Raw genomic sequence first — 20,300 nt, forward strand, 5'->3', positions numbered from 1 at the left:
AGCTGAAATAAGTGAATGAGAAAGACTGTTTTCTTACTACACATTTCACAGTTGTTATGGCTTTGGTTGTACTTCCTCCAGTGTTTTTCACCCATGCCATTCTTATGTGCTCTTTTTAGTGGTCTTTTTAGAAGAATTCTTTACAGCAGCCTGACGGTAACATTTTTGTGAGTTTTGGGAACATTTTGTTTTTGTAGGACCTTGCATGAACCGAGGAAGCAGCAGGAGCCGCAGTGACATCTAAGAATAATTCCTTTTTATTTCCCACATGCCAAGGAGGAACCCTTCCTGGAAAGGTCAGGAGAAGCCACAGGACAGAGAGGCTCATGTTCTCAAAAAGAAAAGTCTGGGGAATTCCAGTGGGTGTTCAGACACTGAGAATATTAGCAGAAAAATTAGGACATATTCTTCCTGTCTTATTTTTAAATGTCAACGCAAGATAATTAAAGGAGGCTTGGTCAGAAACAATGTGTTTCAAATTACAGGGTTGCTATCTTAAAACCACTAATCCTTTAGTAATTGTCATACATTTACTTCTGTATTTAGGAGCTTTTATTAGATATAAGCACCACATTGCTCAAAACTTACAGAATCATAAAATCACCACAGTTAGAAAAGACCTCCAAGATCATCTAGCCAAACTATCCACATACTACCAATATTCCCCCAGTAAACTATGCCCTTTAGTACAACATCTGAACATTTTTGGAGCACATCCAGGGACAGTGACTCAACCACCTCCTTGGTCAGTCTGTTCCAGTGCCTGAACGCTCTTTTGGAGAAGACATTTTTCATGATACCCAGCTTGAATCTTCCCTTTTGTAACTTGAGGCCATTCCCTCTAGTGCTATCATTAGTTATCCAGGAGAAGAAGTTGACCCCCACCTCGCCACAACCTCCTTTCAGGTAGTTGTAGTAAGAGATAAGGTCTTCCCTGAGCCTCCTCCAGACTAAACAATCCCAGTTCCCTCGGCTGCCCCCATAAGACTTGTGCTCCAGACTCGTCACCAGCTTTGTTGCCCTCCTGTTGACACACTCCAGGGCCTCATTGTCTTGTAGAGAGTGGCATTGTAGATTTATGCATTATATCACCCTCTTAAGCTTAAGATTCCTTTTCATTTTTTTTTCTTTTTTTTTCTTCTTTTTCCTTTTTTTTTTTTTTTTTTTCTTTTATTTCCCCTTCTTTGTCATTAATACTCTTAAACTTGGTATGAATTTCAGTTAGTGCAGGTAAAGCAGAGGTTTGAAGTCAGCCCCACAGTCTACTACTATAGCAGAAAGAATATGAGGAGGCAAGGAGGGCAAAAAAATGTGTAAATCATAAAGCCAACTCCAATTAAAAATTGCGTGTTCTAGCAGGATGCATTGGATGACAGCATATGGTGTTATTCAAGAAGCACTATATTTATCTGAACTGTCTGTGCTTTAAAATTTGGTAATTTTCCACTTCATACAAACAAAAGAATGTTTTACCTATTGATCAGAAAATCTTATCTTCCTTTTCCTTGCATATGACTGTCTGTTGCAAACAATGTTTAGGATTTCTGATGGAAGACAGGAAAACAAAAAGAATTATCATGCTTTGTTAACCCTATTTGATGGGATAGTTTTAATTTAGGTAATAAGTTTTATCATTAAAAATTGGTTCTGAGGAAATGCATGATATCACCTTGTTCCTTCTGTAACTGAAGTCTTTTCACTGCCATTTATGTATAAGTGAAGATAATCTCTACAAAGAGGCTCTGATACTGACCTGTCATATCACGTGTTGCTTATCAAGTACTAAAGAAATTGAATTTCATTTTATCTGTTATCTGGAGCTTCTTATTAAATCATCCCGCAATTCAGAGATGGTATGAGGTCAGCAGGTTCTGTCTCTTTTGCCAGCTATCCCTGGATTATTAACCTTTGGAGAATTTCTGAAGCTTTTCTTTATTTTATCCCATAACATTGAGTTAAATCTTTCTGATCCATAAATTGTTGCAAGTGAATACCACGTGCATGTAATTCTCTTACTTAATGCTGTTTCTGAATAAGGAATGAGGATTTAGTAGACTGTATAAATGTAGAAATCTCTTTTACTATTCAGGGTTTTTTTGTTGTTTTTGTATTGTGTGGGGTTTTTTTTTGTTTGTTTTGTTTTGTTTTTCCTGTTCTCTATATATTCTCTCAGTGATTCTGTTTTTAATTGGTAAGTGCAACAGCATTCAGTCTGGGTGATGGATCTGAAAGAGCAAATGGCAGCATTTGTTATACAGGAGGTGCAAGGAAGGTGATTAGGAGGAAGGTAATGGAGTTCAGGTGCAGAAAGAGGCGGGCAGTAAACAGCAGTGGGAAATGCATGGAGGCCATAGCAGTGACTGTGGACAAGGTGGGTCTGGTAGAGGGGAGCATGTTCCTGTGAGAGGGGGTGCCTGAGAGGATGGGGAAGTTGGTTTGGTGGAGGAAATCATGCAGGCTGAAGGGCATACTGAGGCAAAATAGTACAAACTGTGCCCTGCAGTACCCAGTTAAGATTGAACCTGTTCTTTCCTCAGCTTCTCATATGAAGAACAAATTACATATTTTCACTGGTCTAAAAATTTGTACTGCAACACCATCACCAAGCCCTCCATATGCCTCATGGCTCTATTTCTTTTGGAGGATGTGACTCTGCTAGTCAGGACATTCAGGCTTAAGAGCTTGAGGCAGTCTCAGGACATTGAATTTCTCACAACAGGAGGCCAAAATGCTTTATGCCACCACAACAAGGAAGCATCTTCAGTGTTAAATGTGTTTTCCATTGTGGAAAAAGTCTTGAGAAATATTTAAATTTTGGTGTTTTTTATTTTTTTAAATCTTGGATTCAAAAAGAGAATTAGTTATAAAACAAAGGAAGTGTTGCTTCACTCAATTTCTAAACTCAAAAAAATTATTTCAAAATCCTTCCCCTCATTAAAACTAGGTGTTAGGGTTAGAGTATTGTCTCGGAAATGAATAAGCCAAAACTACTGCTTTTTAAATAACTTTATGCTCAGAATTTCATTTAATGTGAAGCCACTGTTATGCTTTCAAATTTGTCCTAGGAAAAATGGCATGAACTTTTCTAAAAAGGAGCTACAGATTAGGAGTGTGCAGTTGAGTTTGCATTTCTGTGTAGGCACTGGAAGATCAAGTGTAAATGAGGTCACTGAAGGGCAGCTGCTGTGAGCCACTTCTCTACCTGGAACCTGGAGTACAGGTGAACTGGAATCTGGGGACTGCTCAGTTTTCTTCTGCTGCTGGCACTTAAATCGCCTCGGAGTTTTGAACAAGTTATTAACCTTTTTGTGTCTTTTTCTCCTTGCAGAATTAGCATAAACACTTATTTGTGTCACAAGGCTAATTGGTAAATTAATGTTTGGAAAATAGTAAAGACTTCATGCTGTCATTAACTAGTTTTGAAACTTCAGCTTATAGGTAGAGAAATGAATAGATTTTGAGAGTCTTATTTCTTCCCTCTTCAGCAGAGTGTGTCATTTTGATGTTATTAAGTCATCAAAGAAGCAAGGCATTATGGACTTGAATACCCAGGCATTTTGCATAGAAGTTCTAGATGTGGCTGAGTAGGAAAATGTGGGGAAGCAACAACTGGGAAGACAGGGTAAAAGGGAATTTACTAGATCTGGTGGTACAGAAAGAGTATCCTGGGATCAGAAGAGAATGCATAAATTGAAATTAAATCACAGGAGGATAAAGAAAATATTTCAGAAAACTCAAGTCCCTTTAAATAAGATGGGGAAAGGGAAAAGTGGCAGATGAGCAGCTTCTTTTGCTCCTATCTAGAATAGAATTATTCTTAATGAGATTTTGGGGAAGCCTGCTCAAAAATTCAGTGATGTTTTATCTGAGAAAAATAATTATTGGGAGATTGCTTTCTACTGAGGTGTTACAGATGGAGGCTTTGTGATGTGGTCGTATAAAACAATTGGTCTTTACCTCTAGAGATCCTTGAGATAAATGTTGCCTGGAGGCAGGAGTAAAATTGTTGTTTCAGAGCATCTTTTTAGAAGCAGTGGGACTGTTGGCAGAGTTTACCAAAGCTGTTGAGAGACTCGGCAGATTTTAATTACCATCTCAATATTGCAGAAGTTGTTTAATTTCTGACAAAGAAGGGAATAGCAAGAAAGTGAGATCACACTCTCGCTTTCATTCTTTTGTGTTTGATTGTGGAATAAAGGATTCTTTTCCATATCTCTTCTGATGCTGTGACACATTTGTAAAATTTGCATAGAACTGTAAAATAATTTTTCTTTAAGATGAACAAAACTTTTCTGTTTAAAGTTCTGTATAGCGTAGCATGAATACATTGTAAAGCTTGTCAGGAATGAAGCAAGATGTATAGTGCTTCTTTTTGCTACCGATTAGTCCACTTCAAACAGTACTGTTTCCAATCATCATTGCCAAATGGCTTGTACCATGTTATAATTCTTTTAGCAGTTCTAATAAACTTTAAATTCAGGTTCTTCTGGTGTAGTGGATGGAAGCATAACACGGTTTAGTAGAATAAATAAAGGGTTACTAAAAGGAGAAGAGCCAATCCACTTAAGAAGTAAAAATAAGCCTACAATTCAAAACAATATTTAGTCTTTTAGACTTCAAAATATATCAGAGGATGTGTAACTTTTCTTTGTCATTTGTGTATCTAAAAAGGTTAAAAATTATTACTTCTATTTTAGTGATACTTTTTTTTCCCAAGAAACACTTGAATGTGTTGTGGTTTTTTGTTGTTTTTTTTTTGTTTTGTTTTGTTTTTTTGTTTTTGTTTTTTTTTCTGAATACTTAAAGTAGCCAAATAAGTACTTGTTTTTTGGAGACTCTTACCAGCTCCTTCAGTAGATTGCTGTGTTGCTTCTTTTTTTTACAACTGCCTCTCACCTGTTGGTACTTGGAAAAGTGCCATTGTTTATTCTATAAAAACCTTTTTTTTTCCCTCCTTCTCTTCAAGTCTCTTATCTCTCGAGGACCTTTTCAGTGGTATCTTTCAGCTTCACATCTCTATTGTGGCACTGTACAATATGTTCAGAAAGCTACTGCCCGGGATGTCTATTTTTGCATTTGTATTTTTTCCCATATATGTGATAAATTGGTACCTAAGGGCAAAGGGAACAGATTTTTTTTCAAATCCCAGAAAGAGAGAGATAGATCATAGAAGAAAATAGGCACAATTTTTGTTCCTTCAGACTAAAATGTTTGTAGATTGTCCTGAGCTGGAAAGGACTCACAAGGGTCATATTATTATAGTGGTTGGAAGTGATGCCCAAGGATCAACTCCAACCAACAGGGCCACACAAAATTCGAACCCTATGTCTGGGAGCATTGTCCAGATGCTTGACTACCAGCAGCTTGGTGCTATTACCACTGCCCTGGCAAGCCTGTTTCATGCCCCTCACTCTGTAGTGAAGAACCCTTTCCTAACACCCAACCTAACCCTCTGCTGACACATCTTCATGCCATTCCCTTGGGTTCTGTCACTGACACCTGAGAGCAGAGCTCAGCACTCCCCACCTGTTTCCCTTGTGAGGAGCTCTGAGCCACCATGAGGCCTCCCCTCAGCATCCTTTGCTCTGCGCTGAACAAACAAAATGACTTCAGCCACCCTTCATACACCTTACCCTCCAGACCCTTCACCACCTTCATAGCCCTCCTTTGGACACTTTGGAGGCCGATAACGAGCGGTGTCCCTCAAGGGTCTGTTTTGGGTCCGGTGCTCTTTAACATCTTTATTAATGACATCGATGAGGGAATGGAGTGCACCCTCAGCAAGTTTGCTGATGACACCAAGCTGAGTGGTGCAGTCGATACGGTGGAGGGAACGGATGCCATTCAGAGGGACCTTGACAGGTTGGAAAGCTGGGCTTGGGTGAACCTAATGAGGTTCAACATGGCAAAGTGCAAGGTTCTGCATTTGGGTCAGAAGAACCCCAGGCACCTGTACAGGCTGGGAGGAGTGGTCCTTGAGAGCAGCTCGGCAGAGAAGGACCTGGGGGTCCTGATGGACATGAGCCAGCAGTGTGCTCTGGCAGCTCAGAAAGCAAATGGGATCCTGGGTTCCATCAGGAGAGGGGTGGTCAGCAGGGATAGGGAGGTGATTGTCCCTCTCTACTCTGCTCTTGTGAGGCCCCCTCTGGAGTACTGTGTCCAGGTGTGGAGCCCTCAGTTTAACAAGAAAGACATGGAGATTTGGAAAGGTCCAGAGGAGGGCACAAAGATGATCAGGGGGCTGGAGCACCTCCCCTATGAGGACAGGCTGAGGGAGTTGGGTTTGTTCAGCCTGGAGAAGAGAAGGTTGCGGGGTGACCTCATTGCAGCCTTTCAATACCTGAAGGGAACTTACTCCCAGGAGGGGAGTAAACTCTTCGAAAGGGCTGATAATAGCAGGACTAGGGGAAATGGTTTAAGTTAAAAGAGGGAAGATTTAGGTTGGATGTTAGGGGAAAGTTCTTTACTAGAAGAGTGGTTAGGTCCTGGAACAGGCTGCCCAGGGAGGTTGTAGATGCCCCGTCCTTGGAGGTGTTCAAGACCAGGTTGGACGGGGCCCTGGGCAACCTGATCTAGTAAAGGCGTATGTTTGGTGGCCCTGCCAGGCAGGGGGGTTGGAACTACATGATCCTTGAGGTCCCTTCCAACCCAGGTAATTCTGTGTGTGATTCTGTGTGTAATAGTTTTATGTCCTTCTTATGTTGTGGCAACCAAACTGCACCCAGTGCTTGAGGTGAGATTGTACAGTGCAGAGAAGAGCAGGACAGTCCCACCCCTTGCCCAGTAGCAGTGCTGTACCTGATACTCCAGAGAGTATTCTTGTCCCTTTGGGCTACCAGGGCACACTGCTGGCTCATATTCAATTTGCTGTCAACCAGAACCCTCAGATCCCTTTCCATAGGGCTGCTCTCCACCCTCTCATCCTCCAGTCTGTACATATACCCAGGGCTGCCCCATCCTATGTCCAGAATCCAGCGCTTGTTCTTGTTAAACTTCTCGCAACTGGCAATTGTTCAGACCTATAGTTTGTCAAGATTTCTCTACCCTTGGCAAAGTCAACAGCTCTGTCCATTTTAGTGTCATCTTTTTTAAGAAATACCTTCATGTTACATTTAGAATGTGGTTGTTCTGGTATTTGAAATAAAACTTCTGTGGTTTGCCCTGAAAACTTCATCTGAATAGATTATATTGATTGATATTTCCTTATTTGAATATACCATCTGCGCTTTTGGCTTATTGTTACCATGGTTGGGATTCTCATTTCATAAGTGCAAGTTACACTGCACTGGGCAAGCTAGGCCCAGAAAGAGAAGTGCTGTGTTTCACTTTCTTGGATGATCTCAATGGTTTTGACCTTACACCAGCAAGGACACAAGGCTGCAGCTGTACCTACAGCAGGCTGTATTTTCTGTAATGAAGAAGTATGTGTTAGCAAGATATAAAAATCCCCTTGGTATATTTCTAGGGAAACTCTAGTGTATATGTAGTCATGGCCATGATTTTCATTGTGTAATCATTTTAATTAAGTTCAACAATAAAAGTTAGTCTTGCATGAGGAATTAATGCATTAGAGAGATGATGAAGGATTGATGACAGCTAGGGGAGTGTCACATCCTCTGCTGTTGAATGTGGTTGGGGAGGGGGGGAGAGCAGGTGAACCTGGGTCACAGTTCAGAGATTACCAGCTCAGAGCAGTGGCCAAAGTTTTAGGGATCTGAAAGAGGGGGGTTATAACAGCTTTATAACCAAAAGTGTTTTTGCAATATTTCTCAGGGTTTTTTTTTTTGAATGGATAGCCTCATTACTAAAATTAATAAACATCAGTTAATATCTGCATCATTTTGGTAATTGCTGGCTTACTAAGGTGATTAGCTAATTAGCATACAGCATTGCTTTGTGGCATGATAAATCATAGTGCGGTGAATGTTGACTCTTCATCACTATGATATATTACCTAATTTTCTCAAGTAAAAATAAAAATGGGAGCAAAGGGTGAAAATTAAGAAGAAAATCTAGTAGTGACAACTGGGTGGCATTTTGGTCAATCTCACATCTGCTGTCTGTATTCTAAGCTGCTTTGAATCATTACACCATTAATAACAATTCACTGTTAATAAATCTTAATCATTGAATGAAAGTTGCAAAGAGAGCCTGAAGAGGAAATAAAAACATGGAGGCTGTAACAGTTTTTTGCCTTCAGGCACCTGCACAATGGATGGTACTTTTTCCAGTAATATGTCTGTGTGCATCTCCTTTGTTTTCACATTCCTGTAGCTATCATCTGCAGAATCTTGCTATTCTGTGCAAGAGTGAATAACATTAACATTATTCTTTGATTTACTTTGTTTTCTAGAACCTATGAGAACACCTAAAACTTTGAAGATTGCTGAGATTCAGGCCAGACACATTGCCGTGGATTGGGAATCTCTGGGTTACAATATCACTCGTTGCCACACTTTCAATGTCACTATATGCTACCATTACTTCTGTGGACGCAATGAGAGCAAGGCAGACTGCTTGGACATGGACCCCAAAGCACCCCAGCATGTTGTGGATCATCTGCCTCCGTACACAAATGTCAGCCTCAAAATGATCTTAACCAACCCAGAAGGGAGAAAGGAAAGCGAGGAGACCATTATCCAGACAGACGAAGATGGTATGCATAAATGTTATTATAGAAATTATGTCCAAGTCTGGTCTAGACAGGTGGAAGAAATTGACTGTGTGCTACAGTATGTAGCCTGAAAGACTGAGGTTCTGTTCTTTAAATGTATTAATTAGCCCTATAGCAGCAGCTTTAAGGATACTATGGATGTCAACTTGCATACATAGCCCAGAATTCCCTGCAGCTCAAGTTAAACTGATTTTCTGTCTTGCAAGAAAAAAAGGAAAAAAAAAAAAAAGGAAAAAAAAAAAAAAAAAAAAAAAAAGGTTGGTTTCCGAGTTATTGCAAAATTTGCAAAGATGTGTTAAAGCAGGTGACAAGAAACACGTGGTGGTGTTAGGTGAAGGCTAGTGTTAGGTGAAGACTAGTCTTCAGCAAATAGATTTGACCAATTATTTATTTATGTTCTAGGTTACGGTATCTTGTATTTAGCATTTTTAAAACACCCGCCAGATTAAAATAACTTTTCAACAACTCCTCCTAAAAATGCTCTGGATGAAATTTCATTGACATAAGGCAGTTTAAGTTACCACAGTCAGGGAGAATTAAAGAACAGACGTAGACAGTGATGGTGACATTCAGCAATTCTTCTCAGAATATTGGAAGTAAAGAAGTTTATTAAAACAGATACTTTTTTGGTGGGAACAATGAGCAGTTTGAGTTTCCTTTTCTTATGTTTAGATTTTATTGAAATATTGACAACAAAATGAAAATAGATATTTCCATAGGGTGTTTAAAAAAAAGCAAAATGATTATTTGGGGTAATGTATGAGCACAGCTATGTAGAAAGATAGGATTTTAAAACGTGGCATGGTTCCTTGCCTATAAAATAAACAAGAAGGATGTGAAGATTTATTGACAAGTTCAAAATTAGAAAGTTTCATGCAATTCAAATTTTAGCATTTCTCTATTTAAAATTAAGTATAAATATAAGTCATTATGAATTATTTCTTTATCTGGACTAACGAAACAAGTGTTTATGGTTGCTGTTCTCCTTGAAGTTAGGAAAGTAGTAGCAATATTACAATGTCCGTGGAAAAATGACTTTCTTTTTATTTTTAATATAATTTTCAAGAAGAGTTACAGATTCATAGAGTCTTTACGTAGTTGGGTATGCAGTGATGTTAGCTGCTCATCACAGAAGTGATTGTAAAGAGCAGAGTCAGATGTTTTTTGTCAAATATTTTGTCTTCTGTTTTTGTTGTGGGATACTCATTGAAAATTGTACACTTAGGGCAGTATTACGGAGTAGCATGCCAGCAGGGAACAAAATTTGCTAAGGTACACTATTTCAAGCAAATGCTGTCTTCAGGTAAGGATTAACGCACTTTGAAGGGTATATTTAGACACAATGGTGATAGTTATGCTTGTAACCTGGAAATTTCCTCTTATGAGGCCGAGTCAGTGATTCTGTTGGGAGTAAAATGCATGGTTTTGTTTATGCGCTATTGATTAATTTGGAATTGTGTGTCCATTTAGTCACATGTTTCAAAATACATGACATGTAAGCAAGATGCAGTCTTGAGGGCTGTTAGCTATCATAGAGGACCAAAGAGTGTGGTGTGCACACCTTATAGCAGTAGTAAACTAACTTCGGTAGTTGTTTGTGTAGAGTGTGAGTTCAGTCCAGTATCTGAGTGATCAAGTTTCCATCTGAACTGTGTGAAAAGACAGTTTGCTGCCTAAAGTAGGATTCAAACTAAAAGCACAAGAGCTACAGTAAAATGCATAGTTCTATGCCCCACATATTTCACATACAGTCAGAAGTAGCCTCATTGTAATAATACTTTTAGTAGGTTTTGTAGAATTAATGTGATTTTGGGACATTACAATTTTGGGACATTACCACTTCCTGGACTCTGTAGATTGTTGAAGATACCTGCCCCAATGATTTCCTGTCTTCCTCTTTCCCATTTTGACCTCATCTTCTGTTGCTCTTCCCCATGTTTCCTCATCTTTCTCCCTTTTTTATTTTTTTTATGTTACCCTTCATCTCTTCTTCTGTCACTCCGCCAGAAACTTTATACACTTTTGAAAATCTAGGATTCTTTAAATTCAGAGGATGTTGGGCTTGTATGGATCTCTGGTATCACAAAAGCCAGAGCACTGAGTGATAACTGAGAAGCGTATCATGCCAAGAGCAAAATTAATTCAGAGAATGGTTAGTAGAAGGGTAGGTTAAGTTTCAGAATCTCTTCTTCAGACCTTTTGAGCCATGACTGACAAGTGAAGAAGCTGTTACTAGCTTATTATTCAGAATCTGGATGAAAGCAAAGCCAAGAGTATCAGACAGCCCCAAAATAGCCCTTTTTTGGACTATAGATGGATCTGAATACTTGTTGAATTAAGTATTTCAGTTTAACTGGAGTTGGTAAAATTAATTTTTAATGTAGTAAATTGTGTGGAGCTGAATTCCACAGAAAAATGAATTACCAGCTGTATACTATTAGTTTGTACAAGAAGAATAAGAAAATGAGGAAATATTTGACTAGTTTACAGCTGAATTGCCGTCTTTCAGTGGGAGAGACCACATAATCACTAAGATTTGGAACAAGCTCTTGCTGTGTAGTAGGGGATGTTTGAAAGACTCAGTACGGGGGCAACAGTTTTACCTGTGCAGCCTGCTGTAGGGAGCCTGCTTTGCAGGGGGTCGGACTCAATGATCTCCAGAGGTCCCTTTCAATCCCTATGATTCTGTGAAATCTGGGGATGCATGCATGCAGGATAAAGACATGTTGAACAAAGTACAAAAAACTATCCATGACTTCATCACTTTACATAAATCAGCAATTTATGCACATTCTTGGAGCTGCATGACACAGATGCTGTGAACTCAAAGGAGCTCCTTTTAGAAGCAATGGATGGTAAATGGAATTAAAGGATATAGAAGTTTCCTTAATTTTCAGTTGGAAACAGATGGAAAAGGTGGTGAATTAGCAGAAATAGCAACAGTCACTAGAAGAGAGAACAGCTATGGAGAAAGGAAATCGTGAAACTCAAAGTACTTGATGATCTTGGACCTAGTGAAGGAAGGTCAACTAATACCAAAGAACAACTAATTGGAAAAGGTCATATGTCATAGGATAAGTACCCATTTAGGGGTACAAAGTGTACCAAAGCTTTGGTCTTGGCCAAAGGGCACTCTTAATGGAAACAAGTGAGGAACCCTGATCTTTTGAAGCGTGTAGTTCTTTCAGCTCTATTGAGCTACATAGTGCTACAGCACAGGGTTAAGACACCCAGTATCCAACTCTATCACTATTATTGCTTCTTGGGAAATCTCAGTTGGGTCACCATTTGGGGAAACAGCTGGGTAAGACGCAAATTCTATAAAGACAGGAGCAAAATAAATAAATAAATAAAAAGAAGAAAAGAAAAAATACATATTTTGCATACTACCATAACACAAATATGAAATACATTCCTCCAACTGCAAGAGAGAGGAATTTATAGTTGACATCTAGTATTTTTCCATTGCTAATAGTAGACTGTAAATTGCCTTTAGAAATACATATATATACTTCTCTTTCTTTTTTTTTTTTCTTTTTTTCTTTTTTTTTTTTTCTTCACATTCACATTTGCTATAAGAGGGCTTCTTTCCTTTGTGTTTTTTCAAGCTGTTCTGGCACCCCAGGAAAATATTGGGAGAAAAAAAAAAAAAGAGGATAAAATATGTCTCAATCAAAGGAAACAAAAAATGCTTTAAGGAGCTTTGGAAGAACATAGATATAAAACTCTGCTTGTAACATAGTTCAAGTAACAAAAATAGCACACCTGGGAGAGAAGTTAATGCAGCAAGATGAAGAGGCAGTAAGCCTGATGCGGCAAAGGAAGGTTGCAAAGACTGCTTGAAATAGCAAACTGTCTTGAAAAAAAGTGTAACTTACTTATCTGAGTGACGTGCACAGATGTCAAGTGAACACCAAATACTAATCTTACTGGAAACTGGCAAGTAGTTACAGTTAATAAAGCAAAACTCATGATGAAATGATAAAGGATTTAATGTAAATTTATCCATGTATGCCCTCACTAAAGGTATTGACTTCAGTCCTTGAACAAAAAGGGAGATAAACGCACTACATGGCTTGTGTAGTTGCAAAACTTAGTGTTGAGATCATCAAATAAGGAAGGAGGTTTTATGTCTTGAGAAGCAGCAAACAGAAACTGGTTATAAATGCTCCACTGCCCTTCATAAAAGGAGCCTGGAATGACCTGTTTGTCCTTCAGCTCTTGAAAATAACCCCAATCATTTTTTCAGTTGATAGGTATGATTTCCTAACAGCATGTAGTTGAGAGAGAGAAAAGTGATGGTAGAAAGGCATGTGAGCACTTTTTATTGAAAACATCAGAAAACTTGATTTGTGGGAAAGAAAGAAAAATATTGAAATGATTGACTCTTTCTATCAGATTTATTTTAGGCTTATGCTGAATGAACAGCAAATGAAATAAGTTGTTTAAAGCTATTGCAGGGAGTAGAAATACAAGCTAGGTTTTATATTAATACCTCAGGAAAAATTGGCCTTGGAACACAGAATTATTTACACTGGCTGAAACAATTTTATATTTCATTTCCTTTAGTTACCTATATTAGAAGCTTTATGGCTGAAAAAGTGATATGCTATATGAGGTGCTTCTTGGCAATGGTGTGTTTGACATAATTAGACCTGAAAACAGGCCAGGATTAACAGTTATTGAAGCTGTCTGCAATGGAACGAGGAGTGATGTGTAGGCCTGATAATTGCCTTCATTGACAGCCCCTGTACTACTTGAATCCAACATCAGAATACTGATTTGCATGGTTTTAGTAAGTTGTGCGGTTGCCATTTTGTCAGCATGTAAGGTTATTTTTACCCTAAAATGGACAAATGTCTCCAAATCCGAGAGCTGAGAAGTGCGGAAGTCCGCATTTGGGACAAAAGGGCTTTAGACAGTAAAATGTACTGGACGCCTGTGTCCAATGCCCATAGCTCAGCAAATGCTGAATGTGCAGGTTCAGCCCTGAGTGATATTTGTGTCCATGTCTATGGCGAATGCTACCACTGCTGAGACTGAAGAACCACTGCCAGTTGGCATAATTAAATAGCTTGATTTTAAGCATTTATATTAGTTGTGTTTGTATTTTTATATCATGGGGAAGTTACATGGGCCTGAAGGTGTCAACTGCAGGTGTGAGCCAGTTGGAAGCATAAAGCTAATATGATAAATCCTAGATATTTTCCCTTGGAGCAAATGTAAAGGTAGACCATTTTAATTGCTTATAACACTTAAGTGGTTGAAGGGATTGTCTTTCACCATCTCCTGGAAAAAGAGCATCTGCCTTCTGAGAATGGTTATGAGCTTTGTTGCTGATGTACTTTACTTCTCAAGTATCACAAAGGAATTTTTCCTATAACTGTGCATATATCTGCACACAGCTTTTACTGTATTGCATAATAATACTCTGCATGACTTTCACAGAGTATAGTAATAAAAATATTCTGTGTATGTACACTTTCATTATTTTGTAGCAGGAAAACAGAAGCAATATTAATTCAGTTTTATAGAGGCTGGTGTCAGTTAGTACATTGTTCTTCCAGAAATAATGTACTATAAATTTCCTGTTAAGTTAGTGTACAACAAGGTTTAAGTGACACTATTTGTGAATAAAAATTTGTTTGTGTCTATGACATGGTTTAATGCAAATATATTGTTCTAAAATGAATTGGTTTTGTGTCAGACGGATAGCTTGTAATTTTTTTCCACATAGTTTTTATACAAGTTCACCACATTACATTTGTAGAACAAAAGATTATCAGCTATTCACTATACAAATGCATAGCTTTGTAAAAGGGTTTTGGAAATGCAACTAAATCCTGAAAGATGAACTTGTGACATTACCCCTATAAAACACCACTTAAATTCCCTTTAAATTTGTTTTATCTTCCATATTTTTTTTTCTTTTTCTGTGCACACATTTTTCACATTTGTATACTTTTTTTAACAGAAAAATGCTTTGAGGTTTTATTTTGTGAGGGTTTCTTTTGTTTGTTTTTGCTTAAATTTGTATTCTTTTAGAGTCATAGAATCTATAGAATTGTGTGAGTTGGAAGGGACCCCTAAGGGTCATCTAGTCCAGCTCCCTTGCAATGAATGGGGACATGCACAGCTAGATCAGGGTGGGTGCTCAGAGTCCCATCCAGCCTGGTCCTGAATGTCTCCAGACATGAGGATTTCACCACCAAATCTGGGCAACCTGCTCCAGTGCCTCACCACCCTTATTGTAAAAGGATTTTCTGTAAACCATACAGTTTATCCCTCCTAAATAACTTTATTTCCTCTGCTAAGCATTAGTCTGAACCTGCTGGAAGCTTGACCTAGAATTATGTATACAAAGGAAAGTGTGTTTGCTGTTGTCACTCAGAGATGATGGGTTCACACTTCACAAGGTCAGCAAATGGAAAAAAAATCAATGGGACCAGAATCTTTTTAAAGAGAGGGTGCAGAGGCTAAAATGTTAGAGCACAACTCCTTTGATAGCTACATACACTATTTGAATTATTCAGATACTTGGCCATTGATATGGAATCTTAAGTAATATACTTCACTTAAATATACACTTGTAGTAGTCATGGGTGATTTGATTTAGTATAGGCTATCTATAAAGACAAGAAGAAGAGTTCACTTAGAAAGTAGAATGGGAGCTGACAAAGTAGCTGCAATGCCCTAGTGTTGACTAGTGAGATAAAAGGAATATGTGTGCTTGCTTACAGATAGTGTGCTTCTTAAGCAAATAATTTTGCTTCTGCTTCTCACCTTCCTCATTTCCCTTTGGTAAACTTATGCAATAATATATTTTTGCAGTGGTTTAACTGAAAAATGGAAGGGAAGAAGAAGCTTCAAACCCACCAAAATGTGTCCTTCAATCTAAAACTAATTTTTCTTCTTTTTTCTAAGCATGTCAACTTATATTTCTTTCTTTGCTTTAACTCTAGCTGCTCTCCCAAATAACTGAAGTTGTTCACAAGCTTCATTTTTGGTGAATTTATGGGATGGCTGGAGTACATGGGAATTATTGCTCTCTTTTTCTAGCTACTTTCTCTCCTTTGCTTTCTGACCGTTTTTACTGGGATTCTCAGCAAGCTGTTCATCACTATCCTAGCTTCTGTTCTCCAGGCCTTCTCATGCCAGTAGGAAGAGAAGCATGAAAATAACTGGGATGATGGTGTTCCTGTTAGTTTAACACTGCTGCTGCCACAAGCGAATAATTTTATAATGCAGAAGAAGAAAACAGAGCCATACAGTGTGATGAGCTCAGAGGTTTCTCCCACTTGGCAGTAATGTAGGAGTCTTGCATAAACCTAAAACTTGGAGCTTTGTACCCAGATTCAATTAAATGGGGGGGGGGGGGGGAGGGGAAAGGGTATTTTACAGGGTTTTGAGAAATAATGTCTGTTATTTTTTAATGTCGTATGCTTTAATATGCTTTATTGTTGTCAGATTTCATATTTTATGTGTGTGTCCTGTTGCATTTGTATGGTATGTCTCAAACACAGATATGTGCATATAGAGACATATGCACATCTTCTAGGAAAAATCAGAGTATATTCATACCTCATTTCAGATGTAGAGAAGAAAAAAAGTGAAGCATTCCTGTGAAAAACAAAGCATTGCCTACAGCAAATCTGCGAATGCCACGAACAACGCAAAGGGACTGTCATGGCATATCAGCCTTTATCCAGTCCCCAGTCCATATCAGTACACTGAAGCAAAACAGCAGTGTTTGATTTTAGTTAACTCCTAAGTCTTAGCATGACAGATGGGTGAACAGTTTCTGTGAAGCTCTCCTCTGTTTACTGCTGGCTTCTCCAACTCAATGAATTTATTATTAATGTACTAAATGATGTTGCTTGTACCAAGGGTCAGATTACCATTTACAACATCCTTGCAGACTGAAATAAAACCTGTTACTGGGACACACATACCATGGTACTGTTAGCATAGTGCCTTGCACCTCCTTTGATCCAGTAATTATTGGTTTATTTTTACCCTTCATAAAATGTGAATATGCTTTGAAAATTAATACTCAGGAAATGTAATGCATTAGGGTCTCTGGATGTTATGCTGAAAAAGATAGTCTAATCAAGAAGGGCTTGGGAATATATGTCAACATATTGACAGCTTAAAAGACTGAAGATTTTGGCTTTTTTGTTTTGAGGCAAGAGGGTGTTACTTTGGTTTTAGGGTTTCTTTGGGTAGTCTTATCCTTATTCCTTCAGCATGTATGCCTTCAAATGTAGGTGAACTGCTGTGGTTAAAAAGAAGCCATGTGTATGACCAAAATATTTTGTGAGCTGGAAGGGGAGATAACAAAGCACGCCCACCTGGCATTGATAGGATTACCGGGCACTGCGAATCAGTCAGGCAAAGAGGCCTGAGATGACACTTCAGACTTTTTATTACAGCAAGGATATTGGTTCCATTTAAAATAAGAAAGTAGGGTCATCTTAGTGCTGTTCAGTTCAAAGCTTTGAAAATATCTTTTATTTGACAGATTTGAAGTAAGCGGTTTTGATCTTTCTGCAGTGGGAGCACTGTAGCTGTTGAAAGCAGTGGCAGCTGAACTGCTGTTTTCTTATGCCCAGCCCACTCTTAAGACAACAAATCATAAGAAGGGGTGACTGAAAATTATTTTGTAAGCATTTCTCTCATTTGAAACATGCTGTATATATAGGCTTTCTTTCCTTTGATTTTTTTCTTTTAAAAGGATTTTAAAACCATGTAGTCCTTGTCCTATGATATGCATATTACAGAGCTCCCTGAACACCTGAAGTAATAATCTAACCTGAACCACTTCCCCTGGCTATATTACAAGAGAATCTGACTTTGCATTAAGTTTTGAAAACCGTATGTGGGGATAACATTTCAACTTCATGCTCTCTCTTCACTGTGAATGACAAAATATGCTTTGAAGTGCTTTTCATACTCTCTGCCACCATCTTTTGCGTGTGAATGAATGCTAATAAAAATAGACCTGTGCTGACTTTCAATTTTAATAGGATGTTCTGCCATCTCTTTAATTTGTCTGTCTCTTGAATTTCTTAAATTTTATTTTGTTTGTAGTTCCAGGTCCTATACCTGCCAAGTCAGTGAAAGGAACTCCTTTCGAAGATAAGATCTTCCTCAACTGGAAGGAACCTGTGGACCCAAATGGCATCATTACTCAGTATGAGGTAATCATCAAACAGATGACAAGCATACTGGACAGGGCTAGGAAAGTGTAGGAGAGAGGGGGCTGATGGTGGTTTCTTCTTCTCTGAAGGCAGACTGTTCAATTAGACCCTGCCTTCATTTAAAGAATACTGGAATGGATATTCAGAATTTATAATTATGGTGAATGCATTGTTGCCTGGGTGGCCCTGTCCAATATCTTGAGCAAGTGAATGTAACAATGTTACAAACCACATGGCAAGTGCTAATTTTAAAAATCTTGTACCATTACTATTCGTCCTTCCAAGGCCATGACAAACGTGACCTGTGTAATCTTATTTGCTGGAAGAAAAGGTTACTTGAAACGCCTTTCAGATTATTAAATTTGGAAGCACCTTTTTTAACTTTGTGAGATCTTTGGATATTCCCCTTCAGAGAAACCTGCATATATATTCGATTTAGAATGTGTTTAATACATGAGCCTTCTGGTTACTTCTGCAGGAGACTGGCAGAAAGCTTTTCTAAAGATGAACTGATATGGGAAAAGATTGCCATCCTCTCCATCAGCCTTTTTAAGGAACAAAGGTTACAATTTTGCATAGTAATGGTTTTTAGGAGCCAGAGAAGCCAAAAAGCCAAACAAAACCCCTGGAATAAGTGTTGTGTTTTAACACTGGTGGGCAGCCAAGCACTAGCCAACCTCTTGCTCAGTCTTCCCAATGGGAATGGAAGAGAAAATTGGAAGGGTAAAAGAGAGAAAAAGCATAGGTTGAGATAAAGACAGCTTGCTAGGTAGAGTAAAGCTGCGCAGACAAGCAAAGCAAAACAAAGAGCTCGTTCCATTTTTCACATAGGCTGGCGAATGTTCAGCCATTTCCAGAAATCAAATCTTTATCACACCTACATAGGAAGACAGACATTGCCACTGTGAGAAATGAAGCACATACATATACTCTTTCAAATGAAGCAGACTGGACAATTACACACATCAAGTACACATGGTAGCTCCAAGAAAGCTGGATAGTTAGGTGAATATATGATTTTTGTTTCATTTCCATCCAAGCTATCTTATCCCCTTGTGCTGAAACTGTAACAAAATTTCAGAAACAATATTTTTTTCCAGGTGAGCTACAGCAGCATACGGTCATTTGATCCTGCAGTTCCAGTGGCAGGACCTCCACAAACTGTGTCAAAACTGTGGAACAGCACACACCACGTCTTTTCACATTTGCATCCTGGGACTACTTACCAGTTCTTTTTACGTGCAAGCACTGTCAAGGGGTTTGGGCCAGCAACCACAATCAATGTAACAACCAACATTTCAGGTAAAAAAAATAATAATAAAAAAAAATTAAAAATCGAGTGGGACAAGAGTGGGCAATGTTCACTGTAATTAAAAGTTGGGTTTTTTGAGACTCAATCAGGAAATCTAAAACAAAACATTCCTATCACATTCTGAAAATGCTTTTGACTGTACTTCCTGAACAATCACACAAGTTCAGAGAAATTTCACAACTGTAGTTACCAAATGTCTAGTTTTGATTAATATTTTACTTTCATCTATACATTTTAAAGTGCTTTACAAACTTCAACTAATTAAGCCTTGCAGAACTCCATAAGTTACTGTGTACAATTTATTTGTTCTGAATATTAGTAAAGTCAGATTCAGAAAATTAACCTGCTTACTCAAGGTGCTACCACTTAGCAACATACGATTGTAACAGAACTAGGAAGTTAACATGAAGTGTGAATTTCTTCTGCCAGCTTCAAGTAGTTCTGCTTTCTTGTGCCTTTATTTAAATACTGCAATGTGCTAAGAATGACTCTATTCATCTTAATAATGCACTGAAAACTCTAGAAAAAAAAAGCAATGTCAAATTGAATGCTTTAATATTTTGATTTCCTTAAATTTTAATATAATTCTCAAAACATGAGATAGCTTATGCAGTTGACAAGCAGAAAAGGAGTCAATGCTATATCCATAGAGACTGTTGATCTTAAGGTATGATAACTTCACAGCTTAGCAGGAGAAAAAAAAGTCAGTCTTGAAAAATGTAAGCAGCACAAAGCAAGCTATTTTGCTTATTATCTGCCAAAATGAAACTTAAATCCTCCTGAAAAGGGGTGTTAATAATGTATTGAAATGCACATACCATTTCTTTGGGAAACTGTTCACCAGCTCTCCTTACCCAGTTTCCTAAAACATGCACGTGAATTGAAATGTGAGAAAATTCAAGCCAGAATTCCTTGAAATCTATAGTAAGTTAAATGCTGTACTTGTAGCTAACTTTAACAATTTGTCAAATTCCATCCCAAAACATAAGTACTAGCGTTCATCATTCCCCTTCCAAAAACAAAACAGACAAAATGCAAATGCTATGTTCTGTTCATCTAGCCTATGAGGTTATTCTGTGTTTTGATGTTTTACTCCGATTCTTTAAGGTCTTTG

At 38.2% G+C, this 20,300-nt stretch overlaps 1 protein-coding gene across 17 annotated transcripts in view; it reads left to right on the forward strand.

Moving 5' to 3' along the window:
- The window catches only part of PTPRK (protein tyrosine phosphatase receptor type K), a 389,675-nt gene that overhangs the window by 291,963 nt on the left and 77,412 nt on the right, over window positions 1-20,300 (forward strand). For all 17 annotated transcript variants that reach the window (XM_015858520.2, XM_015858509.2, XM_015858508.2 and 14 more), the window contains exons 8-10: window positions 8,354-8,656; window positions 17,765-17,874; window positions 18,975-19,176. In XM_015858520.2, the coding sequence (XP_015714006.1) occupies window positions 8,354-8,656; window positions 17,765-17,874; window positions 18,975-19,176 (615 nt within the window). The remainder of the gene's footprint in view (window positions 1-8,353; window positions 8,657-17,764; window positions 17,875-18,974; window positions 19,177-20,300) is intronic.

The sequence above is a fragment of the Coturnix japonica genome, chromosome 3 (genome assembly GCF_001577835.2).
Source record: "Coturnix japonica isolate 7356 chromosome 3, Coturnix japonica 2.1, whole genome shotgun sequence".
Lineage (NCBI taxonomy): Eukaryota > Metazoa > Chordata > Aves > Galliformes > Phasianidae > Coturnix > Coturnix japonica.